Raw genomic sequence first — 14,864 nt, 5'->3', positions numbered from 1 at the left:
GTGCAATTTTGGCCAATGTTTACGTCCTCTTCTCTTCTAAACATTATGCTACGGAAAACATCTGAAAAATGTTTTCTTGCAATTGTGTTATGGGTCATGTAACTACTCCTGCTGTTTTGTACTTAAAAAAAAAACCTTTACGTAAAAGGTCATAACCTTTTTAGTGACTCTTGAAACCCTCATAGATAGTTTCTGCTCAAAAAAACTTTGTAAATAATTTTACCACTTTGGCCAAAAAACTGAGGTTTACACCCTAACTAGTTTTCAAAAAGTATGTTTGTAGTGCATCATCCGTGGCATGGAGCATACCTGAAGAAAATTACGTTGAATGAATTCAAAGGATTCCAAAGATGGCTTCCGAAATGTATTCATGTTGGCCTAGTGTAAAATAAATATTACTTCTCCGACGATATAGAAAATCCTGAACAATATTTAAAAAAAATGTAGGCCTATATATTAAAGACATACATTTTATAGTGTATTGTGGTCTGGGACCATGAACGGTGGTACACTGGAATGTAGTCCCCGAAAAAATGGTCCCTTGTAAAAAAAGGCCCCGTATAAATAGGCCCTGGAAAAAATGGCATATAATAATACTATAATAATTAAAATAATAAACCACCCGAGCCAAATATGTTGGCGATTCTAATTGGATCGCGACTTATAAAATTTAGTTAAGTAGTGCGTGTGTAAAGAAGATGCGATTAAACTATCCGGACATCTAAAATTAAAACATTGTCAAATGTACATTTTTATTCCAAAGATTCTTATTTAACTATAAAAGTTAAATATAAAAAAGTTAATTTATATACACGTGTATACGTATATATATATATATATATATATATATATATATATATACGTATATATATACACGTATATATATATAGGGCCTATATACTTTTTAAGTCATGTATCATGCATAGGAACGTTGACGCCTGCAAGGCTCTGGTTACTTTTGGCATCACCTCTTTGCACACCCTGGATTCATGTAAGTAGAAATTTCATAAACCATTTGTTTCATTACATAGGCCTTATAGACAGGGGTATACATAAGATATTTAGTAATAATAGACTGTCCTTGTCCTGTTAAGTCCCGCCCTTGGATATTGTCGATAAGGTCACACAAGAAGAACGTAGGACTACGTAAACCTGCTTGTTTGTGGGACATGTGCGTATTCCTGGTCCTAACAGTAACGCGTTGCTCTGACTGGTCAGATATTTTTGACGCTTTTTGTACAAATTGTTCGTTAAAGTGCACTTGAATACTGAGGGCTGTATACATTGTGGCATACAATATGCCATATGGTATATGTGGCATGTTGTATACATGCTGCAGAGTAGGAGGAGTCAAGTCAAGTGATCTCCTTATCACTAACAATCATTTAATTCCCTTAAAAAATATGCTAATGTACCTTTGTTCTTTATTTTACACATAAATTGGTTTTAAGTGAACTATGCAATAATCGCTGTTCACTCCGTGACCAACAACCAACATCTACTTTGAAGTGTTCGCTACCTAAAAAAATCTTGTTTTTGCCTTCGACCGTTTCTAAATCTGCAGAAATGTAAGTACTGTATGTAGGCCTAACCTATAAACTTAAGCAGGGGTGGAAGGTGATTTGCTCAATATGTGACAAATATTAAAACTAATTTAAATTGGTCTAAATATATTTATTTTACATAGCCGTATGAAGCAATTAGAGTAAAATTTAAAAATGGTCTGCAAAAATAGCCTATCCTATATTTTCAAAATTTTAAGTCAGTCAGGCTTGGTCCGCGCAAAGTAAGTCTCTTGTATTTCATTATAAGTCTCAATTATTAAGTCTCATTCCACTTCGGCGAAAAAGGACGATAGTCAGTGGCTGATTCTGGGACTAGTCCCCCCCCCTCTCCCACCAAATTTTTAAAATATAAAAATTGAGGTGGCTATAAACTCTATCTGTAAATGTCCCTCCCTATATTACGTATTCCTGGATCCGTCGCATGTAAGTTAAGATCGATGTTATATCCATGTCGAGTAGTTATTCTTAAGTCAAGTTTCAGGGATCTTAAACAACTTAGTGTACAATTATTTACTATCAAATTATTAGATGTGTCGCGGAGGGAAACCAAAACCTGGGTCCCAGAGAAAAAAGTTTGGGAAGCGGAGATCTATATTAACCTGTCTCTTATACACATCTAGATGTGTATAAGAGACAGCTCATGCGCTGAACACCACCCCTATATTTCGGTATCTAGAACTTGGGCCCAATTTATGAATTTATGAATTATTTACAATTTATTACTACTTTACTGAAGTAATGTATAGTACCATATCCTTTAGTATTCTGGTATTTCGTCTGAAATTATATACTATGTATTATACAGATAAAATATAGCTACCGTACTATTGTCATTAGAATAGCAAACCGAAGAGATTCCTATAGCTGTGTTTGTATAAAACTCATGAGGGGCCCTCCAATAGGAAGATTTTTTAATATATATTTTTTAAGATATTTGGAAATTGGCCTCAAATTTATGAATACCGTAAAGTGTAGAATAAAAGGGGTAGACACAACATTTAAATTTAGTTGGGATATATAATTCATAGCTACATCAGCCATGGTGGGCCTGATATAAACACATTTTGAAAATTGGCATCCCTAGATGCCCAGAAATAGCTGCTGACAACCTGCAAAACAGCTAATTTTATTCCAACCCTATACAGGATTTAAAGTTAGTGGAAGTGGACTACATACCACCGATCTCAGCTCCACCATGGTAGAAAAATGGCGCCTCTACGGGAAACAGCATATGCACATTCAAAAAAATGAGGTGTTCAAATTTTTATTACAAAAGTTTTTTTTCTTTTTTTTTTTGTGGGGGAGGGGGACATTTCTTGAGTCTAAGTCTACCACCAGTACCACCATAGGTGCTGAGGTGCGAACCTCTAGATGGCCGGAAATAACACTTTTTAGTGGCGGGAATTTGAAAAAGAAGGGGATGACAGAGAGGGACTTTCACAGAATGAGGGTCTATACTAAGAAGAATATTTATGATTATGGCACCTCTAGAGGCCGGAAATGGCACTCAGACTCAAAATTTGAGTAGAATTTTTTTTTTTCTCATTTTGTTTTTTCAAAATGTTTTTTTTTTTTGGGGAGGGGGGTGGTGGGGAGTGGAGAGGGCGACTGGGCCCCATAAAATCCACCACTGCTTTTATATAGTAAAATTCATCATCATCACATCACCATTTTATAGTCACAATTATGAAGTGCTAACAAAATTTCTCATGATCTTTTATCAGCGATTTTCAGCAACCATAGAGTGCCATCCATAGAGTGAATAAGTGCCATCATTAGAAAATAAAACTTAAAAACATTAAAAACATTGTCTTTGATGTATTTACTTTACCTACTTCAAAGTCGTAAGTCCACACACAGGGGTGGGAAAATATGGGGAGATAGCACCTCATTGCCGGATGACCTTTTTATATCCTTTTTATATAGTAAAATTCATCATCATTGATCTAATTATTCGCTGCCATGTACCATAGAAAATAAAACTTAATTGTCTTTTATGTATTTACTGAACATCACCTACCATACTTCTTGTATTGAAAACTAATCTTATCTTATTTAACACGCTTTTTCTCATACTTTACAAATTATAATAAAGGCACGCGCACTCGAGTTGTGTATAATAGGTAGGCCTAATTCAGGAGTTTCTGAGCAGAGGCACCGGTATCTTGCTATAAAATAAGATGTAGGCCTACTCTGGCTGTACAGTGGTCTTTCGTTAAAACTTGGTGAATTATGCAGTTCTTTCCAACAATTTCCAGGCATCTTCTTGACATGAATTTACATTGTGGGAGAAAAGTGAGGGGACCAACTCTCTCCTAAAAATATGTGGGGCGTGGGGAACGTGTCCTCCCTGTACCCTTAAAATGGTATTTTGAAGCTAGTACGTTACTAAAAGATTCAATCTTAATATATTTGGTTTCATACGAAAGCTATGAAAATTATCTATCAAATGATGTGTGCGATGACAAGATGTGTATAAGAGACAGAGCCTGAGCTGATCAATGGGATACTCAGTGCATACAATTAGAACATAAGCATAAAAATTAAACTTGATCTATAACATATACAATTAATTAAATTAAAGCAGGAAAAAAATTAATAATAATAAAAATCAGAAAAAAGCATATATAGGCCTACAGTATATAAATTATATAAAATAATGATTTAAGGAAACATTAAAGCAAAAAAAAAAAAAAAAAAAAAAAATACATGTATATTCATAAACGATTTTTTTATATGTCCCAACAGCTACAGATATTGAAACATGGAATTAAAGTACGCCCTGTCTATCAGAGGATTATTGAAGATCATCGAGTTTGTAAGTTCTTTTTTACTGTATTCGTCCATGATGGTTTGTACATTGGCCCACAAAGTAACAAGTGCATTACAAAATTATCATGTAGGCAATGGTGGCGTCAGAATTTGTTCGAAGGGGGTCTAGGAGGCGATGTCCTAAATAGAGGGGGGGGGGGTGCGTAGTTCGGTTGGGTGCCAGCGAGCCCTTGTATTTTGCCCTACATTACGTACATGATATGCAAGTGCGATGTTTCTATTTCAACTTATGTATTAATAATTTAAGAATTTTGGCCTGGCAACGTTTGGTTCGTAGGCCTACATTACGCCTTATAGACGTGTGGCCATAAAATTTAAAGAGCTCAAAAATGTTTTTTGTAGCCATCATTTGATACAATTGCTGGCAACAAGGTAAATCCTCATCACCAGCGCTTGCCTCACACGGAATGGACATTTGCCAAGCTGAAGTCTGGATTTAAGTGCCAATTTTGACCACATAACGGCAAATTTTACACGTTTTTACCCAAAAATCGTGTTTTTAAGCTAGTCTGCCACTGGAAGATTCAATCGGAATACATTATTAGGTATCATACGAAAGCTATTAAAATTATCTATTTAATGATGTATGTCATGACACATTATATTAATCTTGTGACCAGAAACTTGCCAAAAACCTTAGTTTTTATGACGCTTTTGGCAAAATTTAATAATACATGTTTTATTAAATAAATACGAAAAATACTAAGGTTGTTGGGTTGATGCTTTCTCAAAAACTGACCATTATACAAAATAAAACACCTATACAAAAATTCGGACATTATCCATTTGGTATTTCGAAGTTATAATATATCAAAAGTCATCTCTCGCAAAAATCTAAAATGTTTACCTTAAATCTTTTTTACCTTAAAATGGTATTTTGAAGCTAGTACGTTACTAAAAGATTCAATCTTAATATATTTGGTTTCATACGAAAGCTATGAAAATTATCTATCAAATGATGTGTGCGATGACACATGATGTTAATGTTGTGACACAAAAATTACCTAAAAAAACATATTTTTGTTAAATTAAATAATACATTTATAAACTTTTTCGTCTCATACTTTTATCAATCATAAATATATCAAATATATTCAAATCTTCCATTGACAGACTAGATTTAAAATACAAAATATATTCCGATTGATTCTTTTATTAACGTACTAGCTTCAAAATACCATTTTGGGGTGAAAAAAGTTTACAATTTGACATTTTTGTGAGAGATGACATTTGACATACTGTAACTCCGGAATACAGAATGCATAATATCTGAATTTTCATAGGTGTATCATACGAAAAGTTTGTTAGCTTAGTTGTTTCTCTCTCTCTTTCGTGATTAAACCTTCACCTTTATTTCATACAATTTCCACATACATTTGAAAAGATACAAATACAAAGTGTTTATTCGAAGTAAAACAACATTCCAGCTTTGGATATTTTTAAGTTTTAGTTTGTATTTTTCGCATTTATTTAAATAATACATGTATTATTAAATTTTGTCAAATATGTCATAAAAAATATATTTTTAGCAATTTTTTTGTCACAAGATTAATATAATGTGTCATCACATATACATTCGATAGATATTTTTAATAGCTTTTGCATGATACCAAACGTATTGCAATTGAATTTTTCAGTGACGTACCAGTTTCAAAAAAACAATTTTTGGGTAAAAACGTAAAAATTCAGCGTAGCAACAGCCCATACCGTGTGAGCCAAGTCCTGATGATGAGAATTCACTAGATTTCCAGAAAGTAACAGATAAAAAGTTTTTTAGCTTACTATCTCATAATTAACATGAATTTTTAAATTTAGCAAAAAAAAAGTCAAAAATAATTTTTGGTACTTTTTGAGTCATAACATTAACATAAACATAATTTGACATCATACACATCAGTTGATAGATAATTTTAATAGATTTCGTATGATACCAAATATATTCAAATTGAATCTTTCAGTAACATACTAGCATCAAAATACCATTGTGGGGTAAACAAATTGTAAAATTTGCAATTTTTGCGGGAGATAGGCCTAGCCTTTTGAATACCAAATGAAAGCTGTTTTAAAGTTTTATAGGTGTTTTATTTTGTATGTGGTCGTTTTTGAAAACGTATCAGGTGAAAGAGTTATTAGATTAGTATTTTCTTATTCATTTAATAAAACATGTATTATTAAATTAGCAAAAAGGGTTATAAAAAACGTGTTTTTGGTAAATTGTGGGTAATACAATTAACATACTGTAATGTAATACACATCATTCAGTAGATAAATTGTACTAGCTTTCGTATAATAAAAAATTGAACCTTTCATTGACGGACTACCTCTAAAAATATGGGGTAAAAAAAAAAGTAAAATTTGCAATTTTCTGGTAAAATTTGGTACTTAAATCCAAAATTCAGCGTAGCAACAACACATTCTGTGTGAGGCAAGAACTGGTGATGAGGATTGACCTTGTTGCTAACCTGCAACATATGATGCTTACGAAAAAACATTTTTGAGCACTTTCAGTCTGATGGCCACCAGTCTATTAGATCAGTATCAGAATATTAACAATTATGACATCAGATTCAATGTTTTTTGCCGATTTTAGTCCTTAAATGTTCTAATTTTTACACTCTTTTGGAACAGTGGCGGCGATAGGATTTCCCCGACGGGGGACCCAATGTCTCCGAAGTGAGTGGGGGCTGTTTTCTCCGGAACGAGAGCAAAGTAGGCGTGGTCAAACGTCACTCAAAAAAGTGGTCCAGGGGCGCGAATCCCCCAAAATTAGGGTATGCTCCCAATTCTGGGGGGGGGGGAGGAGGGGATGTAGCCCCTAGAACCTCCACCCCTTCCCCCTCCCCCACGTAACTATTTTGGATACATAGAAAATTATTATTGTACAGCAGTTTGTTCACCTTCCCAACGCATTATGCTGGTACACGGTACCCATATTTACCCCTGGGTAGAGGCAGTTTCGTACCTAGGGGGTGCGCCGGGGCGAACGCCCCTCCAAATATTACTCACTTCCCCCTCCTAAAAAATGCGTTCAGGTATTTAAAATCACCATATTTGGCGAATTAGCGCCCCTCTTCGAACCTCCACTTCACCTTCGCACCCCATGAGCACCCCCATTTCAAGACTTCTAGATACGCCACTGGGTAGAGGGACACGTCAACACACGAACAGGAGATTGACAGTCAACACCACTGCGCAAACCGCTTCGTTTAATTTCAGATTGTTCTTATCATCGGATTTGCCCTCTTTCTCGACATAAGCATCGATACCGAGGAAATGTGCAGAAGAGAAGGATGGTCTTGCAAACTTCCCATTGAGCTTTACTTATTTTTGGTGTTTACAATCGTAGCTGCAATTCTGACTTTGGTTACTTTCGTTGATCATCTTCTTAACCCCGCATCGATGAACCCGATTACAGCAAAAATCGCATATTTGGTATGATATTCGATATTATTCGGTATTGCGGTCATTTAATGTTGATACATGTATAATAGGGAGTTTTCGATTTGTGCGACGACGCGACGCCAGAGCGGAATCGCTAATGCGTGACCGTCCTACCTGGCGTCCTAGGTTCTCTGCATACGTATATTTGGCCAAGTTGCATTGCAGAATCTACTCGACGAGGTGACCTTAACGTTCTCGCATGCGCAGATGACTTTTAGTGACGTCATTACGTTCTACGCCCTACCGTCGTGGTGCAATGGAAAGCTCCCTAATGATCCTTTTTTATTCCTCTATTATTGAGAGCTCCCTCTATTATTGAGAGCCCCCTTTTGTTTGGAAGTTATGCACACGAAAAATCGATTAAAACAGAATACAACGTATGAATCGGGCTTGAAATATTCTAAAACTAAACAGCCAACTAGATGATATCTGTGAGGTTAAAATTATTGATAAAGTAAAAGTATCTTTACAGACAGTTAATCTAAACGCATCTTTTACTTGGTTACCCTAGGGTAAAAGGTTAAAATCACAAACATGTAGAACAATAGATATCTCCGCTCATTCGTACCATTAGAATTCTTAATCATAATAATATAAAATAAATATTAGGACCTAATTATAATTATATTGTTGTTGCTTTTTTTTTTGCATTATATTTTGCGATGTGATGTGCCAACTGATTTCCCGAAAGGCACAAATAAATAAATCTTTAATCTTGATCTTGGTCATTTTATTATAATCAATAAGGGCTATGACATTGTTTTTTGCGTCGCAGATGTGTAAAATAGCATTATTCAAAGGGGTTGTTTTTTCTTTGTATTCAAAGGGACTGTGGACCCATTATCTAGTAACATTTAAATAAAGGTAGTGGATATATTTACGTTTCCGTAAACAAATGATGGGATGATAGGATTACGTCAAGCCGAATTGTACGATTAATATGAATTTTATTTTTTAAATGTCTTAGGAACTCATGTCCTGTGTTATATCAGCTATTCTGGTTCTGATTGGTTCCTCATGTCTAGTGTCTGTAATCGCAAAAGAAACGGTACAGGATGTCACAGGCTGTGTAAGTTACTGAGTCTATAGGCCTATGTACATTAAGTATTTACCATTTAACTTTAACGATGTGTCTAGAGGCTTTCTAGTCAAAACGGCAATGACCAAAACGGCAATAAACCAAAACGGCAACACTTTTTTACCAGAACGGCAATGGACCAAAACGGAAAAAAGTCAAAACGGCAATAAACCAAAATTTTTAAGGTGCTAATTAACTCGTATTCACCTCGATTTGATGGGGTTTTTTTTAAATGTTTGACAAGAACGAAACTCAAATAAGATTAACAGACAATTCTGATTCAATATTTATTTTGGTATATCATTAGTTCAGTTTATTTCACATCATCAAAATATATATAATATGACAATAAAATATGATGTAAGGATGGCCAATGAAAGTTTTCTTTAAGAAGTAAAACTTATTTCAAATGTAGTCCTACATAAAACTATACATGAAAATGTACAACGATTAAAGGTAAAAATTTAAATATATCAAAAAAAAACATTTTCAGACAAAATGAGGCTAAAACCATTTACCGTATGTTATAGAAGTAAAAAACGTGAAAATAATAATAATAATAATAATAATAATAATAATAATGATAATTAATAATAATAATAATAATAATAATAATAATAATAATAATAATAATAATAATAGGCCTAATAACAATATAAAAACATAAAAATTCAATAATGACCAAAATTTAAACACTTGACATGCTATTCTGGAAATTGTCATTTTGATCTATTGATCCATTTTAGAGATATTTAGGTCTGGGACCTAATGGCCCTCAAATGCACGCCCGAATTTGGATCGTCACTAACACTTTATAATTTCTTCATTGTATGACTTGGTTAATCTTTCACGAAAGTTTCATTCAGATCAGTTGATTTGTTTTTGAAATATCTGGTCAGGGACGTTTTCCTTTGAATGGTCCTCATATTCAAACCCTACTCCGGATGGTCACCAAAATTTAAGCATTTCTTTATCGAAACATGACAAACTAACATGGAGAGTGTAATCACCCTCCATATACTTTATACAGTCAATAAAGTGCGCCCTCTCTAATGAGATTAGTTTTTGTACTTCGCATTGTAATTTAGATCCATTGATGATTTTTAGAGATATTTAGGTCTGGAACCTTACGATTTTGAATGACCGTCAAATTCATATCTACATTTGGATCTCACCAACACTTAATTATTTCTTTCTTGTAATTTGGTTAAACTTTCACGAAACTTTCATTCAGATAAATTGACACATTTTTGAAATATCTGGTATAGAATGTTTGCTCTTAAATCCCTTTAATGGGTCCGAGGTCACATCCACACCGTACTCCGGACCGTCACCAACATTCAATTGGATATTAACATGGGGTCTTTTTCCCGCTTTTAATGCTTAAAAGCATTAAAAGCGGGGAAAAGACCCTATGTTAATATCCAATTTGCCTACAGACGAATGTGCCAATTTCAAGACGATTCAGAAAATTATAAATGTCAATTCATATAAAAGAAAAAAATTAATACGACGTAGTGTTTCTGTTCTGTTCATTAACAGTCAGGCGCAGATCCAGAATTTCGCGCCGTTCGCCTTGGCGAATGTCAGACCCAGATAAAGAGTAATTGACTGCAGCGGAGGATAAATACAGTGCAAGGAAAATCTTTGAACTTTGGACTGAAGAAAGACGACGACAGTAAAACATTTATTAAAAACTAGCATATAGTAAATATATAATATCCTCAAAAATACTTATACCTACCTATCTACACTTTTTAATGAACATTCGAGAGTGCTATTCTGGGTGCCTATAGTAACATCATTATTTTGTTAACCTTAGCCCCAGTCATTGTGGGGCAGAGGGCCGAAATTGACTTTCTATCTACAGGTAGGCCTACTTGAATATAAGAAATGTATATTATATTCTATCATCCCTTTGCAGTATATTGACATTAAATTTTAAAATTTATAATTTGAATACCATAAAAGTTATAAAAGTAACTGTAATTTATATCAGAAAGATGGTTCAATAAAAACCATATCGGCTGGCTTTTCTCATTCATATGTGAGCCTGTATTGTATTATTTCTTTTAGGGGTGCGGATTCCTAGCATTTGTTCTGCTGACGGTGGAAAGTGCTTTCCTGTATCGTACGGCAAGCTCGATTTCTGGATAAATTGGCAACTGTTCATCACGGCAAAAGACACACTTGAACCGCACAGGCCTAGTTGAAGCCATCCTGAAAAAAAGTTGTTTCCTTCCACTGGTGGCCAAAATAATATCCAGGAGGGAGGATTGTAGAAGGGTTTTTTTTTACCGCCGCTTGCCCCGGCCCCTGCATGATATCAACGCACATTTCATTTGTTTTTTAGTATGCCCGAAAAATTAAATCACATTTTAGCGGTGTTTGTTCAAAATCGATATTAAGCATGTGTTGACATTTAAATGTTGATAGGTGAAAGGGTTCATAACTCTAATACTCTGAGTCGGTTAAAGGTTTTTAAATCGATTTTGTCGTTGCATGGCAATGCATTTATTTTTTTTTTTTTGATTTTCTCACCACGCCAGGGATCCTGTTATATAATTTTTAAAAAAAATGTTAATGGATCACACAATCGAATGACTTGAATGGACGAATAAAGTGCCTAATCTACAAATTTATTAATCAAAAATCGATATCAAAACATGGTTATTGTTGTTAACCCAGGGCTCTATGTATATATTATACAAACAGCTGTCCTTCTAGGGCTTTATTTCAGAAGGATCATTTTAATTTTGTCTTAGTATTCATGATTGTTGGTGGAATTCTTCTTTTTCTCTTTTGTTGTCGGGTGGACGTAAAAAAATATATATATATTGGCCTGGTGTTCTGCTTGCCTTTTTTATTATTGCCACAAGTCTACGTTTTTATTATTTTTCTCAATTAAATCAGGTATGGCGCGCACAAAGTGTAATAAGAGTTAGTAACCCAAAATTAGGACCTGCAACCCAGGCTAGACCAACTGCAGTTTAGCACATCTGGACGCTTTGGCCTCTACCTAGCATAATCTCTACCTATCATAAATCTTAAAATATTCTTCAGCGATATATTCAATTACTGACCATATGCTCCAAGATGTCTCTCATAATGTTATACCTGTAGATGGGAAAGGTGTATCTGTAACTCATGTATAATTATATTATTATGTGGTGGCCTCTTAGATTTGTTTTTAGAGTAAGTGGTTATCCATTAGTAGCCCTATATGTCAGTTAGTTTGTTTATATTAATATTTTTTTCATTTAAATTATCCATTTAATTTTCATAATGCTTTTTAACTTTTAATGTTTTTATGTGATGGATTTTAACGCTTGTCATTAATATAAGCCTATATAAACGCATAATAATGTGACTTGATTTTACTATTTTATTTAATTATTTCGGAATAAAGTTATACTTGAATTCAATTGAATCTGTACCGTATTCAGCTATGAATACTATGCTTAGGGCGAATCAATTTTATTTTCTGCCTATTAATTGTTCGTGCGAAATCACCATTAAAAGAATACAGAGTTGTCTTTAATACTGTGTCCGAACATTTCTGAAAATAGGCTCCCATTGCTAGAGTGTGTCTATGCCATACTGCTTTAGTAATTATGTTTACTAATAAAATATCCACATGGGAATTCGGTTATGTGTTTTTTTTTTGTTTTTTGTAAGACTTTGGTCAAGATACAGTAATAAGGTACAGTACTTAAGATGACTCATGACCCATCATACACGTACCTCCACCGGATTTACAGGGTTAACCTCGACCGAAATTCACTTTCAGCCATATTTAACTGCCAGACGATAACATAGTGTCTATACACCATAGACATGAAAACGTTTACAAATACTTCAGAATCATCAGGATCATCTACACTCAAATAACCAGATTCAACGCTGCTTTTTTCACTTTCAAAGACCATGCTTAGGTCCCATAAAAAAATCATTAGTTTATCACCCAATCAAAGAATAAAAACTGATGAGGGAGGGGGGTGAGGGGGGGGGGGGTGTTTAATTTAATTTATTTTTTTTTCTGCTAACCACGCCCTCATTTTACCGATGTTCACAAGTAGATCAATGCTTAGGGACACATATATATAAAAATCATAAAAATGGAATCAAATTTATATTGAAAAAATATGCTTCTGTTGTGCTAGTAAACATATTTGCTAGAAATCCTGAGCTATCCAAGTGAAAAAAGATGGAAAAACAACCGTTTGAAATAAAAATATATGTTGATTGAGAACAAAAAAATCTGAATTTCCCCAAAAGTGATGAGGGAGGGGGTGATAAACTAATAATGTTTATGGGGCCTTAGCTGTACGTAAACAGTGTCTAGGCATAGGGATACTGTATTGTACAAATAATCCATTTTCACTGTATCACACTGTCTCGACCGACCACCAAGAGATTTGGGCCCAGTTACTATACGCGGTAGGTTTCACTTTAGAATCAGTGGAACTCGTTTGTTTCCGATTGGTGCATACAAAACATACAAACCGAAAATGTTAACTAAAACAAATACAGTAATACAATTCGAATGAAATGAAGGTAACCACAAAGTTATCCCTTGTGATTATCTTATGAAGGGACCTTAGTTAGACTATTAGAAAGTTTAAATATTAAAAATAAAATTCAAAATATATAACGAATGTAATGTGATACAACAAAAATATACATAAATCCGGTAGAGCTGAAAGTGTGATTAAACATTACTCTACCGTTAACATGAGGTCAGTCTTAATATTTACAAATAATATATACTAATGGTATTATTACGTGGTATATAATTCGGACCGAAGTCGCCATGCATTTGTTAATTTATTGTTTACAGTTCTTTTAGAGGCCTACAATTTGACATTTTGAAATTTAGTTATCATATAAATTATAAAAATGAAGTGCCTTTTATATCAATGACACCATTAATAAAATTAGTCCAATGTATTTTTATGTCATTATTATACAACTGATTTTGAATTTGTTTAAATGATTTAACTCCAATGTTATCAAGTTCTTTACAATTAAATAAAAAGTGGTCTTTGTTTTTCTTTTATATTTTCTTTACACAATTTACAAAGTCCATTATTGTCAGTTGACCAAGATGATTCGAATTTAGGGGCTCCTTTATACATTATAGTTTTAAAGTATATATTTTGTTGGGCCCTGATAAGCCAATCTTTGTCTTCATTATTCGTGTGGTTAATTGTAAACGTTTCGGACCAGCCATTAGCTGGTTCACAATTTAAAGAGGTCTCCAATTATAGAGGGCTCATGTCAGTTGTGAACTGATAAACATTAATATGCAGTGTTCGCTGCTTGTGGATGAACATGTTATAGGATTAAAATTATTTTAATCGAATATATTATGGGAATTTGTTATGGAAATGTATAGCACTACCTACTATAAATATGCCAGTTCTGTCTGGTTTTGTAATAGCAAAACTGCATTAGATAAGATAAAAAATCTTCAATGGTAAAGACTATTTTGGCTGCCAAAGAGGCACGTTATTAGATGGGAATCATTATCATCACAACAAAATAATATTAAGGCAGATTATTTTAACCGTTTAAAGAATGATGGCAGGTGGCCAAGATTAATTTTTAAGGCAATAATGAAGATAGACTAAAAATGTTGTTGGTTCTCACATTTAAAATCATATTTGAGAAAAAAAGGTTTCTATAAATCTGTACCAAAGATCTGATAAACATCTTTGATCTGTATTCACTTTCAGCGATATTTTTGTATTTTTTGTTTCGGAAAATACATGTGTATCGTATTGTGATTTGATAGAAACTTGATTAAAATGGTGTTTGTGGAATATTCAGTATCCAGACTCTTCCTCACAGGTGATTGGTGTTTATTGATTTAATTTTGCTTCGAGAGATCCTTGTTATTGTTAAGATGCGACAACTGCCACCACAAATTTGAAATTTTCTACCTT

General features: G+C 33.8%; 1 protein-coding gene across 1 annotated transcript; it reads left to right on the top strand.

The window, feature by feature from the left end:
• The first annotated feature begins 1,369 nt into the window (after positions 1 to 1,369).
• On the top strand, positions 1,370 to 12,560 carry LOC117100102. The gene is made up of 5 exons (XM_033239652.1): positions 1,370 to 1,568; positions 4,314 to 4,383; positions 7,614 to 7,829; positions 8,806 to 8,907; positions 10,993 to 12,560. Exons 2-5 carry the CDS (start codon positions 4,330 to 4,332, stop codon positions 11,071 to 11,073), a joined length of 453 nt encoding a protein of 150 aa, XP_033095543.1. The 5' UTR covers positions 1,370 to 1,568; positions 4,314 to 4,329; the 3' UTR covers positions 11,074 to 12,560.
• The last annotated feature ends 2,304 nt before the right edge of the window (positions 12,561 to 14,864 follow it).

This window comes from Anneissia japonica, unplaced genomic scaffold (genome assembly GCF_011630105.1).
Source record: "Anneissia japonica isolate Jap-2015-1 unplaced genomic scaffold, ASM1163010v1 scaffold241_len727266_cov204, whole genome shotgun sequence".
NCBI lineage: Eukaryota > Metazoa > Echinodermata > Crinoidea > Comatulida > Comatulidae > Anneissia > Anneissia japonica.
Note: the sequence above shows the minus strand (reverse complement) of the source record. Positions and strands in the feature narration are given on the sequence as shown.

What these genes read in the sequence shown, in the direction of transcription:
- LOC117100102 (XM_033239652.1), top strand. Translation starts at nt 4,330, where the DNA reads ATGGAATTAAAGTACGCCCTGTCTATCAGAGGATTATTGAAGATCATC. An exon ending in TATTGAAGATCATCGAGTTT is followed by an intron (nt 4,384 to 7,613) that starts GTAAGTTCTTTT and finishes GTTTAATTTCAG; the next exon opens with ATTGTTCTTATCATCGGATT. An exon ending in CAGCAAAAATCGCATATTTG is followed by an intron (nt 7,830 to 8,805) that starts GTATGATATTCG and finishes TAAATGTCTTAG; the next exon opens with GAACTCATGTCCTGTGTTAT.